Source organism: Talaromyces stipitatus, genomic scaffold (assembly GCF_000003125.1).
Source record: "Talaromyces stipitatus ATCC 10500 scf_1105507295527 genomic scaffold, whole genome shotgun sequence".
In the NCBI taxonomy this organism is placed as follows: domain Eukaryota; kingdom Fungi; phylum Ascomycota; class Eurotiomycetes; order Eurotiales; family Trichocomaceae; genus Talaromyces; species Talaromyces stipitatus.
This window is the reverse complement of record NW_002990114.1, coordinates 2,217,952-2,235,907: the sequence shown is the minus strand read 5'-3', so window position 1 is coordinate 2,235,907 and position 17,956 is coordinate 2,217,952. Positions and strand designations below refer to the sequence as shown.

The 17,956-nt window shown below is 45.6% G+C and overlaps 5 protein-coding genes across 5 annotated transcripts; 1 reads left to right on the top strand and 4 right to left on the bottom strand.

The window, feature by feature from the left end:
* Positions 1 to 1,285: 1,285 nt before the first annotated feature.
* Positions 1,286 to 2,078, bottom strand: TSTA_088710 (uncharacterized protein; the record flags this gene model as incomplete). Its single annotated transcript, XM_002478553.1, has 2 exons — positions 1,286 to 1,572; positions 1,628 to 2,078. The coding sequence occupies 2 exons, from the start codon at positions 2,076 to 2,078 to the stop codon at positions 1,286 to 1,288; spliced, it is 738 nt and encodes a 245-aa protein (XP_002478598.1).
* Positions 2,079 to 2,484: 406 nt separating this feature from the next.
* Positions 2,485 to 9,843, bottom strand: TSTA_088700 (TMEM1 family protein, putative; the record flags this gene model as incomplete). Its single annotated transcript, XM_002478552.1, has 9 exons — positions 2,485 to 4,299; positions 4,362 to 6,874; positions 6,965 to 7,008; positions 7,086 to 7,202; positions 7,359 to 7,464; positions 7,573 to 7,629; positions 7,892 to 8,353; positions 8,446 to 9,166; positions 9,226 to 9,843. 9 exons carry the CDS (start codon positions 9,841 to 9,843, stop codon positions 2,485 to 2,487), a joined length of 6,453 nt encoding a protein of 2,150 aa, XP_002478597.1.
* Positions 9,844 to 10,467: 624 nt separating this feature from the next.
* Positions 10,468 to 12,082, top strand: TSTA_088690 (uncharacterized protein; the record flags this gene model as incomplete). The annotated part of the gene is made up of 2 exons (XM_002478551.1): positions 10,468 to 11,155; positions 11,202 to 12,082. 2 exons carry the CDS (start codon positions 10,468 to 10,470, stop codon positions 12,080 to 12,082), a joined length of 1,569 nt encoding a protein of 522 aa, XP_002478596.1.
* Positions 12,083 to 12,748: 666 nt separating this feature from the next.
* TSTA_088680 (glutamyl-tRNA(gln) amidotransferase subunit A, putative) lies at positions 12,749 to 14,895 on the bottom strand (the record flags this gene model as incomplete). The annotated part of the gene is made up of 7 exons (XM_002478550.1): positions 12,749 to 12,921; positions 12,998 to 13,186; positions 13,242 to 13,364; positions 13,419 to 13,578; positions 13,602 to 13,988; positions 14,060 to 14,216; positions 14,567 to 14,895. The coding sequence occupies 7 exons, from the start codon at positions 14,893 to 14,895 to the stop codon at positions 12,749 to 12,751; spliced, it is 1,518 nt and encodes a 505-aa protein (XP_002478595.1).
* A 352-nt stretch (positions 14,896 to 15,247) lies between these two features.
* TSTA_088670 (uncharacterized protein) lies at positions 15,248 to 17,780 on the bottom strand (the record flags this gene model as incomplete). Its single annotated transcript, XM_002478549.1, has 7 exons — positions 15,248 to 15,578; positions 15,644 to 15,885; positions 15,951 to 16,066; positions 16,129 to 16,529; positions 16,597 to 16,928; positions 17,001 to 17,117; positions 17,167 to 17,780. The coding sequence occupies 7 exons, from the start codon at positions 17,778 to 17,780 to the stop codon at positions 15,406 to 15,408; spliced, it is 1,995 nt and encodes a 664-aa protein (XP_002478594.1). The 3' UTR covers positions 15,248 to 15,405.
* Positions 17,781 to 17,956: the final 176 nt, after the last annotated feature.

The window sequence follows — 17,956 nt, the reverse complement described above, 5'->3', positions numbered from 1 at the left end:
CTGACCTCGGAAATAGTTACGAATTGGTTATTTGGTGAGGATCGCAAAGTTTAAATATTGGTTTATATGCGAAGAGTGCGTCAAGTGTTCTTGGTGGTGGCTAGATACACCAATGCTTTTTCGTGATTGCCATCAATATGCGAGTTTCAGCTACAAATGTGAGGCCATACCTGGTGTCGCCGTAGCGGCCCGTACTCACCACCGCAGGCGATCTTCTGCGGCTTTACTTCGGCTAGCCTAATCTAGAAACAACCTAGATAGGCTTAGTCCGACGGAGAAATACCTGGCCGATACTCAGTTCGTCTCACGATCGGAACTGACTTCAATGATGAGATTCATGAGACACCATTGGTGTGCCATAAGATCAGTGATAAAGTCATAGAATACCGACGCTGAGATGGACAGTGTCCAATTTGAAGAATAGATATGACACCAAGGGTTGATTTGAAGATACACAAACTACAGATATCGAAGTTTCCGTACGCCCGTGTTACCAGGGACCGATACTGTCTCCACCAATCACACAACACTACACGTCCCACCGATCGGCTTCATCAAATAGAAGCAGTCTGATTGGACAGCGGCAAGCTCGAGATCGGTGACAATAATCTTAAAAGCAGGAAAGATTCACATGCAAATAGACAATTCAAAGCCTCAAGATCATGATAAGAACAATTTATATGCGTCCACGTGTCACCGAGTAGATTTGAAGCGTTTATGAGATAAGTAAGTCAATTGGAGAGAAGTCTATCACGCTCACGAGAATGCAGCTTGGATGTGATGTTGCTGACACACCGCCATCACATGCAATTGACCATTGACCATTGAACTTCTCTACTTTTCGACCTCAAATTTTACGTATTTCAAGAATTGAATAAAGTAAACAGTCACGTTGATCCAAACATTCTGATGCTATAGATTAACGGATTGCATGATCAAAGCCCGTTTAGGAAAGTCAAGAAAGTATGTGCCACTCTATGAATATAGTAAGTTAAAATGCTTACGATGGGTTCTTACTCATCTTCATTCGTTTCGTTGGGGAAGCCACCGCCCGTTTTGTTGAGTACCGAGGGATTTAGCTTCGAGGTCGTGGCAATAAGTTCTGTTCCTGGTGCGTAATTTACGTACTGATGTGTATTAGTACTTTTCCTCTTTCGGATTTCTCTTTGGTCTTTGCCCCCTCCGTTATCGCCCGCTGTGTCTTATCAGGTTGATGCCTTAGGCAATAACTTTTTTTTTGTGAAATCGGTAACATGCTTCTATGACTTCCAGAACAACCAGACAGCTAATATACCGCCGTCCCCTCGACGTAATCCGCATCTCGACAACAATACCAAGTATCACACCCCGTCCCCGAGGGACGCCAGGGATACCCATGGAATTTGATTTCGTAATACCCTCGTGTCTCGACTTTGTGACTGCTCACTTTATCTCCAAAGCGCGCGGCAATGGCTGGTCCTAGGGATGGAGGCGCGTTGATGATGTTGAGTAAGTCGGAGCTGTCGAAGGAGATTCCTAGCCAGTGTGATGTTGGTCGTTGGGGTTGATGGGTATAGCGCATTATTACGGTATCTATTGCATTTCTTAGCTGAGGTTTTCGACCTAGACTACTAGTAGAGGCATGTACCTTTATCGAGACTCCCCTTCCTCCATATATCAGAAGCCAATTGCACTACCCATCCCAAATCATAACACGTCTTCAATACAGCTATAATCACCCGTATTGCCCCTATTCTGTCCTCAGGTAATGGTCGTGTACCGCCGCGCATCCAGGGATAGCCACCAAGTTTGATCTCCGTGGCTTGATCGTATAAACGCACCTGTGGCACGCCTTTTACGGTGTTTGCGCGAATCACGTCGGTGATGATTCGGACATGTTCAGGACGGAAGTTGAGGAGGCGGATGCGGTCGGACATGTGTAGAGAGACACATGCTAATTCTGTGCGGGATGGTGAGGAGATATTTTGTGGGGATTTTTGTGCTGAAGATGTCTTCTTGTCTCTGTTGAAATTGTTTGAGCTTGATGAGAGATCGTACGGTGGTGGTGGTGCAGATGTATCGTCAGTTGATGGATTCATGGTGGGTTTGGACTAGTTATCCTGAAATATTCGCTGTCAAATATTCTCAAACCTTCAGAATGACCATGCAATGGAATATATGGAACTACTGTATTGCTGCTCCTACATGCATGTGTTTTTTATACGAGGTAGCTGAGCTGAACGTTTTAGACCGGGGCCAATAGTTATTCTCAGCTGCATAGCCACAAATCTGTAAAAAGTGAATATTCAGCATTGATACTGTCGCGACTGAAAGCTGCTGAAAAAAGAGAGTATCCGAGGATTGCAAAGTCCCATACATCGCTTCCATTCAATAATGCCGCAGCATGGATATTAACATTTCTCATGTCTATGCTCCTGTCTAAACCAACCCAATTGGTATATAACTATATACACATTTCACAAACGAAAAAACAGCAAGACAAGATTATACAGCAATCCGAGACTCAGACTCAATCAATCCAGGACTCCCAGACTCCAGACTCACGGTCGTCTTCCGCAAATCCGGTAGCACAAGTATCGTCTCCGCATGGTTCTTATAATCCACTTCATTCGGTATTTGACGTCGCTGTTGTTGTGTCCACGGTGCTGCGGCCACTGTCGCTGGTGTAGTGACAGACGTTGGACTCGTGACTGACGGCGATGTTACTGGTGCATTCGTTCTGTTGCCAGAGGAAGAAGCTCCAGTCGACATCGTTGTGGATATATTTGCCCCCACAACCGTAGCGGTAGAGCAAAGGACGAAAGTCTTAATCTCAATAGATGGTAATAACAAATGTCCCGCTTTTTGCGGCAAAAGCATTATAGCGAAATTTCTAACCTCGTCCTCTGCCGCGGTGAAATGGCCTCTACGTCGTCCACCAATGAGCCATTGGTCTTGGTTGACGTGTAGTTCGTAGGCGAACTCGAGCTGTTCTCCTGATTCTGGTTTTTCGGTTTGTTGCGAACACCATCTTCGTGTATGGTGGAGTATGAGTTCTGCGGGAATCATGTGGCCGACTGCTGCGTGCGTGAATTCATTGTTATCGGTGGTTAATAGGCGCAACTCCGCTGTATGAACAACCTGGATTTCAGGAACTTCAACAGGAATAACGATTTGGCGGGCGAGCTCAGACTCGTTATCCTCTTGTAGGCTCAAAACGGAATTCTCCCGGTGCCATTTGACCAGCCAGCTGCGGACTTCGTCTCTAAGAGACTCCCGTAGCCCCTTCAACACCGTGTCCCAATGCACATCTTTATACGACAGTATATCCATCTCCCTTAACAGACCGATACTCTCCATATCCGACGTCGACAATTGCCCTCGGAATGCATCCACAATATGTGGCGTCAAGAGCCGAGTTAAGGGCTTATACTTGCTCTGCGCAAGAGCTGAACTGAACCTCTGCTTGACTAAGAAAAGACACTCATCATCAATGCACGTATATCGCACTGTTAGTCGCAGAGAATTTCGCTTTGTTGTCGAGTTCGCAGCCGGTGCTCGGTTTCCCTTTGGCTTAATTTTGTATATTATAGAAGCGGGTTGCTTAGGGAATACATCCAAGGAGAGAGGCCCCTTAACACCGCTTTCGATCTCGTACAAATCTGAGTCGGGAATATCACAGCCTAGAATCCGAAGTGGAACTAGCATTGCCGGGCTCACTGTAAAGCGAGAAAGGAGAACATCGTCTCTGAAAATGTCTTGCACGTTGACGCTTATAGGTAGTGTAGATACGACCGAACTGGAAGATATGTACGTGAAATGGCCTGCGTCAGTCTCATAAGCGACTTCTAGTCTCGCTGATAACGTAGTATGATTTTCATCAACGGTGTAGGGTACTCGGATACGAATCAACGTCTCTTGCTCAAGGTTGATAAATTCAATACTTCCAGAGTCCGTGTTCGGCGTCATTTCAATGTCCCCTGAGATTACAGCAATCTCGGAAGTCCTCAGACGAAGACCAGCAGTCGCTGGGCGGATCCGAAGTAGCCCTTTTGATATATTGTTCCGTCCGCTGTCCAATTCAACTTCAAGCGTTCGAAGTTCCTCAAGGTTGATGGAACGCGGCGCCACAAGCCTTGCTTCAAGTCCATTAACTGGTGGATAGCACCAGATGGATGGTCGAGTCTCAGCTTCGGCCGGTTCAGAGTCCCTGAAGCCCGGAGGGAGAGCCGACAAGCTGACATGTCCAGTATGTGTGAAAACAAGATTCTGCACTCGAATCTCGATACGGTCGACGAATAGTTTACCTTGCAAGGTTGTCTAAGATCATCTTGTTAGCGACTGATATCCCTAATCTCGCGTGAGATATCAACTCAACTCACCGAAGAATCAATGGCCAGCATCGAGGTCTTCGATTTGATAACAATATCTCTAGTGTTCTCCAGCCAAACTTCATTAGAAAGTGTCCCAATTGCACCAACTAGCCTGATCTTGATCGAATCCGCTACAATGTCCTTATCGAATAAGCACCGCAATTTGATGTGCATCTGAAATCCATCTTTGTCCTCGTAATGCTTGATCTCAGGATCAACCACGAGATCACCAAAGAAGCTAGAGAAGGGAATATTCACTTCTTTTGCAAGACTCTTCGAAGCCTGCAATAACTCGTCAACGTATGGACTAACATTACTTTCGAAACTTGTATCGGATGCAGCGAGTGATGCTTTCTGTCGTGGCGAAAGATCTGATTCAGTATATGATGCATATTGTGACAAAAGCCTTAGCATACTGCGCACGTATTCATCATTTCGATCAAGCTCCTTCAAGCATCGGGCGTACAGCTCCAAGATCGCGCCTTCGATTGAGATCCAATGGCTACTTTCGTAAAACGGCGCTACTTGCCGGAAGAAGAATGCAGCACTTTCGTAATCTTTTTGACGAAACCTGAGGACTGCAATATCTGTCATTGCAGCTTTGGAGGAACGGATTTGGTTGGCTGAAATGTAATGGCGAAACATGTAATCTGTAAACACTTCGTATAGAACGTAAAAGGTTTTTCTTGACAATAAAGCATGTTGCAATACTGGCAAAGAAAAAATGTTGTTGTTATAAGAAACGGTAGTTGCATCTTGAGCCTTTTCAGCCTTTCCGTTGGTGTCACTGTCGTCAAGCGGAACATCATCCATATCGTCTTCAGCGGCCTTGAATTCGTTGAAAAGCAGACCAAGATCTCCCCACTTTTGAGCCCAACCACGTCGCTTGCCCATTTCTTCAAGAACTCCTCTTCCTAACTGATACAGTTCACCTCTGCCAGAAGCGAGGTCTTCGAGACCCGTTTTGTTTGTTGGACCTTGTTTGCCTCCAGAGGCAGTACCAGCCGTCATCAACGAGCTGGATCGTTTTGGAATGTTAGATCTCGAGTCCGCTGGAGCGGCAGACGAAGTTAAGGAGCTCCCCGTCTGTCGTAACGAAGACTCAGGGAGTGAAAGTGAAGGGGTGGATGTTTGAGACAATACTTGACATGACGCCGCATACGTCCATGAAGAGACCAGGTCATCTATAACAGCTGTCATTTGCGCTTTATCAATTTCCTCTGAGCCTTCTGACAACGCGCGTTCGATATCATATCGGAGAGTCCTAGCAGCCATAATAATGAACTCCATTGCTCTATCGCAAACTTCGGCAAGTAATGCAAGATCATCTGCACCTACAACAGCCGGATTCGAATCTTGTTTTCTTTGTAAGAATGGTGCCTTGGCAGCTTTGAGCAACAAGCTCAATTGTCGTGAAAAGACATAGGCGCGGAAATCAAAAACAGAAATGTTGTTCGCCAAGATCATCTCCCTGTAGGGTTTCTTTGAGGAATCAAGAGGGAAGTACTCCTCGGCGAGGTCCAGTGATATATCAGTCTCTGTCTCACAGGAGTCTTCATCCTTGTCATCTTGCGCTGAATTTTGCTGTTTTGAAGCTTTTAACGCACTTAGTGCCTCTTCTTTGCTGTCAGAACTGTAATCAAGAAAGCCGCCGCCATGTTGGTCCCCCGTGCCCAACAGATAATCTGTTACAGCGCTTTCCAGCCCAGCTGCAAGTTCATCGTATGCGACGAGAGCATCTTCCAGCAAACCAACATTCTCAAAACCCCTCGCCAACCCTTCTTTCAAGATGAAAAATGTGCAAAAATTCCAACCGGGTAAGCTCCGTTGCGAGTCTTTCTCACGGATATCTTCTTCATACTGAGTCACACGCAAATCGAAAGAAGTCAAGATCGCCTGTTTGATCTTGTCTATCAGATCGTTGAGTTGGTCCACGAATTCGCCATGGTCGTGCTGTTTCAACGTCCTAGAAGGAAGACGTATCTGCGCTACTCGGTCCACGGCTGTCTTCGAAGACCCATTGAAATCTGCCTTGACCTTCTCCAGCACCGAAGTGGAACCTCGACCAGGCCATTTAGATGCCGCCTTCTCCGGCACGTCCCCATCCTGCAAGACATGCAGTATCAACCATTCGCAAGCATCATGGTTGTCCTGGCCTCCACCGCTAGTTTGCTGCGACGACGAATGCGTCTTGATCCAATCCCTTAATAATTTCCGTGACGACGCTTTGTACACCTCATTATCATCACATTTCAGCAAATAGATCCTTAAATACGGAGTCTGTCGCAAGCCGGGGATTTGATGTCGTCTATGAGGCGCAGCTACGCCTGGCGTAGAGTCATTGGACGACCGTTTCTCGTCGGAAGAGCCAGGTGGGTGGGAAACAACAAGGTCGATATTCAGCGATTCAATAGAACGAGCCGGTCGAGTTGGGGATTTCCAATGAAGATTCTTTAAAGGTAGTCTTGGGGCGAGAACCGATCGAATTTCTGGAAATAGTCCAAAGGGGTCTGTGCATGACACTGTAATACACATAAAAATAATTGTCGTTAGCCTCAGCGCAATATCAAATCAGACATAAACATCGTCCATTTGGAGAAATAGTTATATACCAGTAACCTTGCTCAAACCAGTCTCATTTGTCGGGTCCATTCTTCTACCCAAGTCTGCAAAGCAATAGAAGTAATATAGATTAAGACATCATCCCAGTCTCGTTGATTTGGCGTGTAGCACCTAAAGCTGGGCTGTGCGCACAGTGTGTTCCTGAGCTCTTGCGGAGTTGCGAACTCGCGATGCCTGGAGGAGCTCCGCACAGACCACATCTTGGCAGGTCTGCGGTATGCCCTAACCCTAGGTGATTTTAGCCCTAATTGTACGAATTCGTCAAGCAAATGTTCCTGTCCTGGGTACTTGCGATGGGGCTCTCCATCTGTATAAATCAAGGGAAAATTGCTAGTATACATGGATAATGAGCATAAAGAGTACCAGGATCAACAAGTTACATACGAATAATATACTACGCCCGAACTAATGGCTAGGCGTGGCCGTGTGGAATTGTTGCGATTTGAAGCTGTAGTCCCGCCCCAGAATGAGAAGAGAATGAACTCTGTTCCTTTTTTTCCCTGTAGTTATTCATATCCTTGCAATCCTGAAGATGAGTTAATGGTTATCTCGTTGTCTTGAGCTTCAACCTTTCAATGCAACCTTATGATGGTCTCACTACTCTTGAGCATCAAGATCCCTAGTTCCAAGCGGACAAGTTTGCATCGTTTCTCAACTACCTAGCTATAGCATGTGGTGAACATTTTTATTCCGGACGAACAAGGGAATAAATCCAAGTGTACCCTCGCCGAGTATACAACCGCATGCGGCAGACATGAGCGCTATTTCAGAGACGTACCAGCATCGCACGAAATATACCCTCAAAATAACTCCAATTAACCTTGACAGTGTTATCGACGGTGGCAGATACATCCCTGAGTGGAGTGTTATATAGGTAGCTAAATGAAGAAAGGAAATGAGGGTAATGATTGAATTACCTATGGATAAAGAAATCCCACTAGGAATCCACTTCCCCCAATTCTCGTTTCCTGCCAGCAGTCGAAGCAGGCCAAGACTAGCCGATAGAGAAAAAGCGATAGGAAGGGTTAATGATAAACCAGGGGGAAGATGCCTATCATCAACTAGTCGAGCTGTGTTAACCCATAAGTAAGCGAGGGGAACTGGCATGGACGGGCTGGGAATCCTGTCATTGTATGCATGGGCGATCATGAATTTATAGATACCGCTGCTAATCAAACCCCCAACTGCTGACCCGAACAGCTGGGAATGGAACATAATTCTAGGAGAGGCTCCTACTAGATGAGCGGTTTTCAAGTCCGTCATGAGAACGGCCGACTGCCATAGACCAGCCTCGGTTATTCCTCCAAGAACCATTGATGCAAGATTTCTCGTATTGGATTTGGAGATTATTAGGCCGAACAGGAATTGGCAAGCATTGCCTGTCGAGAAATCAGCATCACAACAATAAAGATAGCAAGTTATAGATCTAATTGTTAGTTGTTAGAGCTGATATGAAATGAAATAAGCATACTGAGACTAGTGGAGGGTATCGTGTCAGTCTCACCAGCAGACTGAATAACAATCAGACATAATGGCATTGCAACTCCAATAGCTGCAATATCCGCATAGATAGATGTCTCAAGCTTGAAAACGGCATATGTGCAAACGACGCAAAGAAACGTAGAGCCCAAAGACCAAAACATCAAAGACTTATTTGTAACAACATCATCGTTCGGGATAGCGTTGGATTCTATGTTAATATCAGGAGCATCGTCATTCGTGAACGAAGAGTGTTCTTCAAGCAATGACTGCCGACTTCGATTCTCTTCTTCATCTCCAGTGATATTTCCGAGAGATGGCGACAACGTATGCGGAACCGATCTTGACGAAGGAAGACTCGATCGACGCCATGCGCGGAACTGTAAAAACAGCATGACCACTCCATGGATTATACGGATGGAGGCATCGCCAAGTAAGCATGCCATGCTGACCCAAACAAGCCATCCTCGAATGCCATTTTCCATGTCATCAATGGGTCCCGGTGCCCAACCATAGGTTTTCGTAATTGGGGAAAGAATTCCCCAACCTATGATAGCGCCACAAAACATGGAAGAGGCAACCGGCAAATCTAATAATATGCCCAGAGAAGTGAATGCTGGAGACAGAGTGATGAACCAATTCCAGTCTCGAGCAGCGGTCAAACCAAATATCGGGAGTTCATTTAGGAAGGGAAAATGACAAGAGACTAGAACCTGGAGGAAAATGGGTTATCATCTGTCATTCGTGAATCTCAGGTTTTAAAGTGTCTCACCCATATAGCGGCACCGAGGAACCCTTTAGATAAGATGATCATCTTTGATACCAAATCTCTGCTTGACTGCTCTCTGATATCTGCTAGAGCGTCATTCTCGGCATTTGTGATGGACTGGTTGTTTGAATTAGGTTCACAACTGGACCTATCCCACTCCGCATTTCTAGCAGTTTCTCGATCATGATGTAGGATCCCAATCAGAACACCGGTTGCATAACCGCCGGGAAACCGTAACCGTAGTCGTCGCAGGAAGTGATATCTAAAAGGCGCAGAGAAAACGCTGCCGAAGAGGGACACGCCTATTGACCATAAAGCTAGTTCGAAAAAGGAGAAATGACGCTTGCCACCTTCTTGGGGGTTTCGGAGGAAATCAAACGCTGGAATTATACTAAACAGACTTGCTGCCATGGGTATTCCCGCAATAGACGAAGCTATAGTCTGGACCACGGCGTTTTCGGTTGGCGAAAATGTATCTCGGAGACATGGGGACAGGGCACGGAAGATGGCAAAAGACATCAAGGCCATGGGTGCTGGCATGGTACTTGTGATTCCTATTTGTAGACCGAAATGCATGTTTGCAACACAGGCCAGGGAGCCTAAGAGCATACCAACTGCCATCATGGGCCATGTCAGAGATGTCGGCCGAAACACCTCTTTGGTAGCCATAGGTAGGCAAAGCGCTGAGTCGCGAGTCCGAAGTAAAGTAATGAATACTAGCAACCTATGAAGCTTCAATTAGAAGGGGAATTATGATCGGATTACGAAGGGAAGAATATATAGGACCTAGCGCTGCCTATCTACGCTGTCTAATTCTTGCCACTTAGACATAAGCGTGCCTCAGATTATCAGCTACCAGCGCCCGAAGTTAAAAGCACAGGGTATGACAGCCTTGTCAAAGAAAGAAAAAACAGCCCCATGGCCCAGTTGGTTTTGAAAGGAGGGACCCAACTTCCTTTTCTCCGTTGATTGATACCTACGAGGCTCCAAGTCATGGGTTTCCTGCTGGAAAACAAACACAAGCAGAAGGCACTCAATTCTAGATGATATCTATAACCTACTCTTTTGAAGGACTCGAGCAACTTTTATGATTGTTCCACCTAGTGGCTCGGCTCGCCTTGGTGAGAATTAAGCTCTCCTAAAATACAGATGCAGGCCAGCAGAGAACCGGGCCAAAAAGCCAAACGTAAGTCTATTTCGAGGCACAACCAACTTTTGTGCAGCTAAAGAAATTTTCTAGTACTTATGGCAAGGTGGCAACGATATGCGGACACCATCAGCTCTTACTCGAGGCTCTCTGCAGCCGATTCCCTATACACTGGCACACATTTTGAAAGTCTCGCCTCATATTTACAAATCCCCTTCCAGCCCTCAGATTCAAGATCCGATGCTAGTCCAGTGGGCACTGAACCTCAGTTCCTGTCTGTATACGATATGACCGTCGATAACCGATGGAGAGTGACACATTTCAGAAGCGTCAACGATTTCGAAAGTACCAGTTGGGTTAATTCAAGTCCGAGGATCATATTCATGAGAGGGCTACCTTCTCCAGAATGGCTACTGTCAATCGGAGTTAAGTTTGAGTTGGATCCTGAATTCTTCCTACGCCATCTTGACTTCTACAAAGGGCCGCCGTATCATTTTGGTTATCCTTGTCTACCCTCAGCAAACGAGTGCATGACTCGTCTTCGTGTGACAACTGTTGGGTACTATAAGATAAACTTTAGCATGAAAAATAGCCATGCGGTCGTAGAGTCAATGCAAAGAGAGAGTGCCGGTCTGATGGACGCATATCTTCAGAAAATCAAGACTCGCCGTCATTCTCGGGTTGGTGATTCCATCTTCAGGGACATCTCTGTTCATGACTCAGAGCATTTTACAATTGAGCAAGACATATCAGTCTACATTGGAACGTATCAAGATGACTGGATAGGTGAGCATTGTCTCTATGATTACAGTATTTTCACTATCTCACGCAGGGTACATAGTCTTCGTCTGGCTTGACAATGGGGAGGAAGTAAGTACCGAATTGACGCAATGGCTAAAGGAATCATCTGCGTTATTTAGATCATGGCAAACAGGCTATCTTCCCATTGTACAATGTCAGCCTGGTATCGCACTACGAACTCCACCTGTTTCAACCAGGGGTCGGAGTTTGTCGACTGTTAACACGCCCCAAAGTGCATCATGGCTCCATCTGAACTACGGCCAAAGCTTGAGCTCAGACTTGGCCGGAAAGAGTCCGTTCTATGCTCTCTACCAAGTTTTTTGCTTTGTTGCGTCGTCAGAGATCCAATTTCTCAATATGCTCCAGTCAAAGATCGAAAAGGAATTGAAGTCCTCTGCAATTGTGCAGCAAAAGAACCCCACATTGTCGTCTCTTCTGTACAACCAGCAGGTGCTCGATAGGCATATTCAGCGCATCCGGGAAAATGTTACATTCATTCAACAATATAAGAATCTGGACGATTACAAGGATGACGATGCAACCCGGTTGTATGATAAAGTACTCCGGGATTTTGAGCATCTCCTCGCCCGAGCAACAAGCCTGTCTAAGCAGTGTAATCGCGGCATGCAAGTCATCATGAATAATGCAACCATCAAAGAATCTCGCAAAGCCATATCGCAGGCGGAAGGAGTCGCCATGCTGACTCGGCTAGCATTTCTTTTCATCCCGTTGAGCTATGTTTCATCTGTATTTGGTATGAATTTTGCACAATTCGGACAAGGTAAATTGAGCCTTTGGCTCTGGCCAGTGGTGTCAGTTCCGGTCTTTGCGATTACGTTGCTATTGGTTCGGTTTGATGTCTTTGACTATTTCAGCGGATTGATTAGCAGCACAGCAGGGAATATGTCATAGTATCTACTATCCCAAGCTCGTGCCCGCATCATTTCCTGTTTCTGTGTTGACTAATTCTATAGTATGATATATAATTACCTATGTATATATACACTGGTGAACAGCCTCGCTAGCCTGACCTTTTGCCGCGCTACCCGAGAGCAGGGTATGGATATATTAACCGGACTTGTGATAGGGGATCTATATATTGAAGGGAAACCCCAAAACCGGCTCTACGTTTATTTACGAAGAGGCTGACGCCACCTCAGCTTCTGGTATCGTGAGCTTGACTGTTGCTACTCCGTAACTAGAAAGTCGAGATGCATAAAGGGGGATGGACAAACGGTTTTATTTGAGATACCATTGTTACCATCGTATTACACGTATAGGCGGCCTTTCATTTCGATACGTGAAATTATCCATACACGTATCTTTGCAATACATGTCCGACATCCAGACGCTGGCTACGACGACTAGAATGACAGATTATTCAAAGTACTGTGCTGTAAATAATCCATAGATTAATCTGCGTCAAGACCGCCGGGTAACTATCCTATGCCTTGATTTATGCCTCCCAAACGTGCGTACGACATGCCCATAGGATGAGATCTATACTATCTACATAAATTATTAGTCAATAAGCATGAGAGAATTCCGATTAACAGACACACAACTACAGTTTCCCTGTCATAAGCCCTCAATTAGAAGCGGCGGAGGCTTGACAGGATTGAACATAGTGTCCCAGGCTCCCATGACTTGTATCAATTTTTCTTCGTTATTGGCACACGCAATGGCAAGCATTCCGAAAGCTCGTCCGTTGTATTTTAGATAGCCGAGAGGCAGTGAAGCAATCGGATAACCTATAGCCGGTAAGAATTTTTCATCCAATCTCCTGCGTCTTCGTTGGAGGTGCTTATACTCAGACAATTGACATACCGGCGGCAGCAGCAATTTTTGTCATTTGGCTGTCGGCTGGCCCAATGATGACATCAATCTCATAATCTTTGAGAATCCGGTCAATCCCATTTGTTCTTCCAATTTCACGGATATTTCGTAGATGGGTAACATATTCTCTGGCTGAGAGGTTCATTGATGTTGCATCCTCGATACGGGCCTGATTGTGATCTGTGAAATCTAAGAAAAGATCAATAAAAAAGAAAAACAAAGGTATGCTACTGACTTAGTGGGTATTCCACTTCCGAATTGGTATCTGCTTTAAAGATTTTTAATTCGTGAAAGTCCTTCAGAGAGGCGTATTCAAGATCAGCAAGGTATCGCTCAAAATCAACTGGAAAGTCCGATACTAGACCAGTCAGTGGGAAACAGGAATCGGAAATAGGATAGGTCCACTACTCACGCAGTACTGCCGAAAGACTATCAATGCCATGAAGGCTAAAATCTGTCGGGGATACCAAAGGGACATTCTCAGCAAATCTTTTAGCAGTCTTACGGATACTGTCATACGCCACCTGAAATGCCGCAGACTGGGACCCATTATCAGCCTCGGATTTGAATTTCTGCACAATCATAGTGGTCTTACCATTTCCTGAGTGGCTTCCTCTACAGGCTTCAAAAATCCAGCGTCATGCCACCACTTATCGTAGTCTAGCACTCCGACGGATATGTCTGACCAAGAATCTTGCGATAAAGATGATATGAAACTATTATCTGGGGGTTTCTCCAAAAGTACATCCATCAACAAAGCCAAGTCATACGGTGACTTAGCCATAGGACCTGCGGAGTCACATGTGTTCGATACTGGAACGATGCCTTGTTGGGAAATGAGTCCAATGGTCGGTTTAATGGAATAGAGAGCACATCTGCTCGCGGGCCAAACAAGTGACCCGTTGGTCTCAGTCCCAATGGACAAGGGTGCGTATCCAGCTGCTACCGCAGATGCTGACCCGGAAGATGAGCCCGACGGCATCTGAAAAGAAGGGTATTAATGAGTCAAATGAGCATATGGCATAATAGCCAGCATTCTTTGATTCCGCATACGCTATGGCCATCTTTAGAGTCTCCTGGGACAACTCCTCCACGAACGTAGGGCGATTGGGTTTGCCCTCCAACGGCAGACCAGCCGCTAGGGAGATCCTTGCCCCTGTCATCAGGAATTAGAGTTGGGAAAGACCGTAAGATATCTGGGCCTTTTGGACTGACTTGAAATTTGACAGCTCCTATATCTCAGTCATGGATTAAGTGGGCACCAGTGGTAAGAAGTTGTAGATAGAAATACTGACGCTGAGATTTGCTTTGCCCAGAATAATCAAACCCGCATCGGTCAGCTTTTCTAAAGGTCAGACATCATTGTTCCAGATGTTATGAAGAGTGTTCAATTGTCTAGGACTTGCAGTATTAACTACTGATGCGTTCTGCCGGGGTCTCGAGTCCATAAGGGCCCAACTCCCGGCTGTAGTCTTCATTCCCAAATCAGGGTGAGTAGCAATGTTGTCCTTTTGCCAGATTGCTGATGAGAATCAGTCCGGAAAACAAATATTCAACTACTTCACAGGTCCTACCTTGATAATGATTGGAATCCCATGCAATGGACTTCTCAGCCTTCCCTTGGCATGTTCTTCGTCCAGTTTAGCTGCAATGGCTCGTAGACTCTCCTTAGGTGCTACTGATATTAGGGCATGTAGATAAGCTTCATGCCTCTCAATCTGTTCGAGGTATCGCTCGACCAGTTGCACACTATTCAAAATTCCGTCGTGGAGCAGGCTTATCAATTGCCTCGCGCTAATGGTGAGAGCATCAAAACTTGCCATTGCTCTTTTCTGAGGTGGGTGGGGTGTACCTAACTCCCAGTCATTCAGTAGGTTTTGAGATGCCATTCAGAGACATGTGTCGGGTAGAAAAGGGGTCGTCGATCTTATCATGAGCTCAGGTAATACAGGCATTGTAATCTGGACCAGGAGAGGTATTATATACATAGGTATTTGTCCATCTAAATGTAATGTAATTACCTACTTCTCGTCAATAATGAAGTGGAACCGTATCGGAGTAATATATCATTGATAAGACACCGCAACAGAGATTACCAGTAATTTTGTCCACCCATGACGGCCACAGAGAATTTTAAGGCTGGTCGAATTGTTCTGTGTTCATAAAGTTATGAATTTTAAATCTATTAGTTGGGCAAGATATTGATCGCGCATGATAAGATGCCCAACTCGTACTGCAAAAGAGGGGTAAATATTTCACCTTAGATATTAACTTATTTATTACAGGCATCATTGAGATTTGAAACCACTTTGTTGCATTCATCTCCTCCTTCACTTAGAGAAAAATCTGAACGTCTGTTCAGTAACGCAAACCCTGCAAATGAAACAGTCAATACAACTTCAAAATGCTACCTTACCGGGCAGGACTTTTGTGCGGCGATTAGACTTATGTAGTGCTGTCACGGCCCATTCAAGAAGCCTCAAATCGCCTCCTGGAGCCCCCATAAGGGAGATCACTATCGGTAGCTTTTCTCTTTTTCCAGTGATGCGAGATTCGTATTTAGTTTCCGAGACTGAGAACCCCATCAAAACCTGCTCAAATACATAAATACTGAAAGAACTAATATATGGTGCTTACTTGGAATGGCCAATTCAGGTGCCCCAAGAATGGCAGCAAGATAGGTCGGTCGAAGTCCCGGAACCTCCGGGTTGCTATTGCCAGGGTATTCATCGCGGTATCTTGGTTTGATGGAATCAATATGAATTGCCACGAGCATTTGACAGGACGATGCATATCGCTCCAGAAACCAAGACCGAAAAATGGACATGCGTTTCAATATCTCCGTATGCTGTTCCATGCTGACTTGGCTGCCCAGGGCCCTTTTTGTATATAAAAAGATAGTGAGTATAAGGGCTAAAAGAGAGTAGCAGGCCAATAGGCATACCAGTACCATCTCACAACCTCTGTCACAAAGGGCTCATGACCATGGAGCTCGTGATATCGATCTCTAAATTCATCGAACGAGTGATAAGCCGCATAATACCACCCATGGTGCATTAGCTCCAAAGAGGATCTTGTCAGCAAATACGAAGTAGATACGAGGGCGGGGTCATAATGCATACGTTGTAAAGGTACTGGTGTAAATCTTTCTCCTCGACGGGTGCTGTGCTGCGCCAATCATCTTGGATGGAGATAGTATGACACGGACATCCGGTTGCTTTACATACATCGTCAAGGAAACTGTCCATTGCGTGAAGCTGTTCGACATTCTCCTCAGGCATAAAATCAGTTGGATATAGAATCACGAATTTGCCTTCATCTGTTGAAGCGTTGTTGCCTTGCTCTCTCAAAGGGTGTAAAGCTCGAAAGATATCGGGGAAAATATCAAGATCTCTTCCAAGCCAGCCAGGCATGTCAACCCCCGCCCATGCGTTGACTAATCCTTTGCCCGATATTGAATTGGTTGAAGGACGGAACCCAAAGATCCCAGTTTGAAGCGCCGGGATTCGAGCACTTCCAGTAGCTGTTTCCGTTCATATACCTATCAATGACTGACGGTCAAAGATGAACAATTTGTAAATGAGACGTACTGTCACTACATATTGACAGATCAATCCAATCGTAGGCTGCAATTGCAGCAGCACTCCCGCCACTGCTGCCACCGGTGATTAGGTAGCCATCTCCTCGCGGATTGAATGGCGCTTGGTAGTCCACACTTTGAGTCGGATGCTCCATCATGGCAAACGAACTGAGATGGGTCTTTCCAACAATAGTAGCGCCCGCTTTCAGCAATAAAGATATCGTTTCTGCGGTATTTTGTTGTATGGGATACGTTTCAAAATACGCACGGTTTCCGAGAGTCGTACGAGTACCGCTAAGGTGATAATTGTCCTTGACAGCAACTCTCAACCCTTCAAGGGGCCTTAATAAAAAACTCAGTTGGTTTTATTATCTCCTTTTCAACTGACCACATGCCATGGAGATTGATCCATACCTGGTGATATCCTCGCGGACCGCTGATGGGAACAGTGTTGCCGAATAGGACCTTGAGGGGACAGTAATCCCATGTGCTCGATAAGCATTTCCAGCTGCTTCAACTTCAACGAATCGACTAGTGGCCAGAATCAGAAATACATCTATGTAAGCATAGGTTGACCTACCCATCCTTTTGTAGAGAAGGCCACAGGGCCTGCACAAATGCGAGCTGATTGTCAGGATAGACTTTAAATACCGAGTGAAAATAGCCTTTAAGGAGATAATATGGCCCGCTCGCAATACCCAGGTCAGGCTCATACACCACTTTGGGCGTAATATTCCATTTCTCAAAAACACGCTCCACATCACGCTCCAGATGCATATGATCCAGACCGACGCCGCCAAGAACGATGCACTGAAGAAAGTCAATGTGGAAGACGTCGTCCTGGTCTAAAATGTTCTTTGCCCATTCCAGCATCCTTGCATTGACTTTCTGGTCCTTCGGCACCTGTATGTATGTCGCTAGTATGGGCGCCTCTTTTGAGCTCTGTAGGAGATATTCATGACCGGCAGTACTTGTCGAAGGCGTTTTTGAGATGTGAACGTGTTTGAAAGTTGGGTTCACAGATATTGTCGGCCTAGCGAGGTATTGGTCGTTATCTATTTTGAAGCTAATCCAACTATTAATTATGACCGGCTCTGGTTCATGTTTTGAGGTACGGCTATCAATAATATGTTGGGATCGACTGGCTAAACCGGCGAGATGTGCCCCGATGTTTAGCAATGAAGAGAACACCATGTTTTATAATTCGTTCAAAAGTCATAACGTTACTTGGCAGGAATTGTTGTCTTTATCGCAATGATGGATATTGGAACGTCCGTTGACGCGAGGATTTGCGGTATTAGATCAGATGAACCCCGCAATTGGGCCCAAGTCCTTGGTGGTACCTAGAAAGCTACAGTATCTCAATAGGC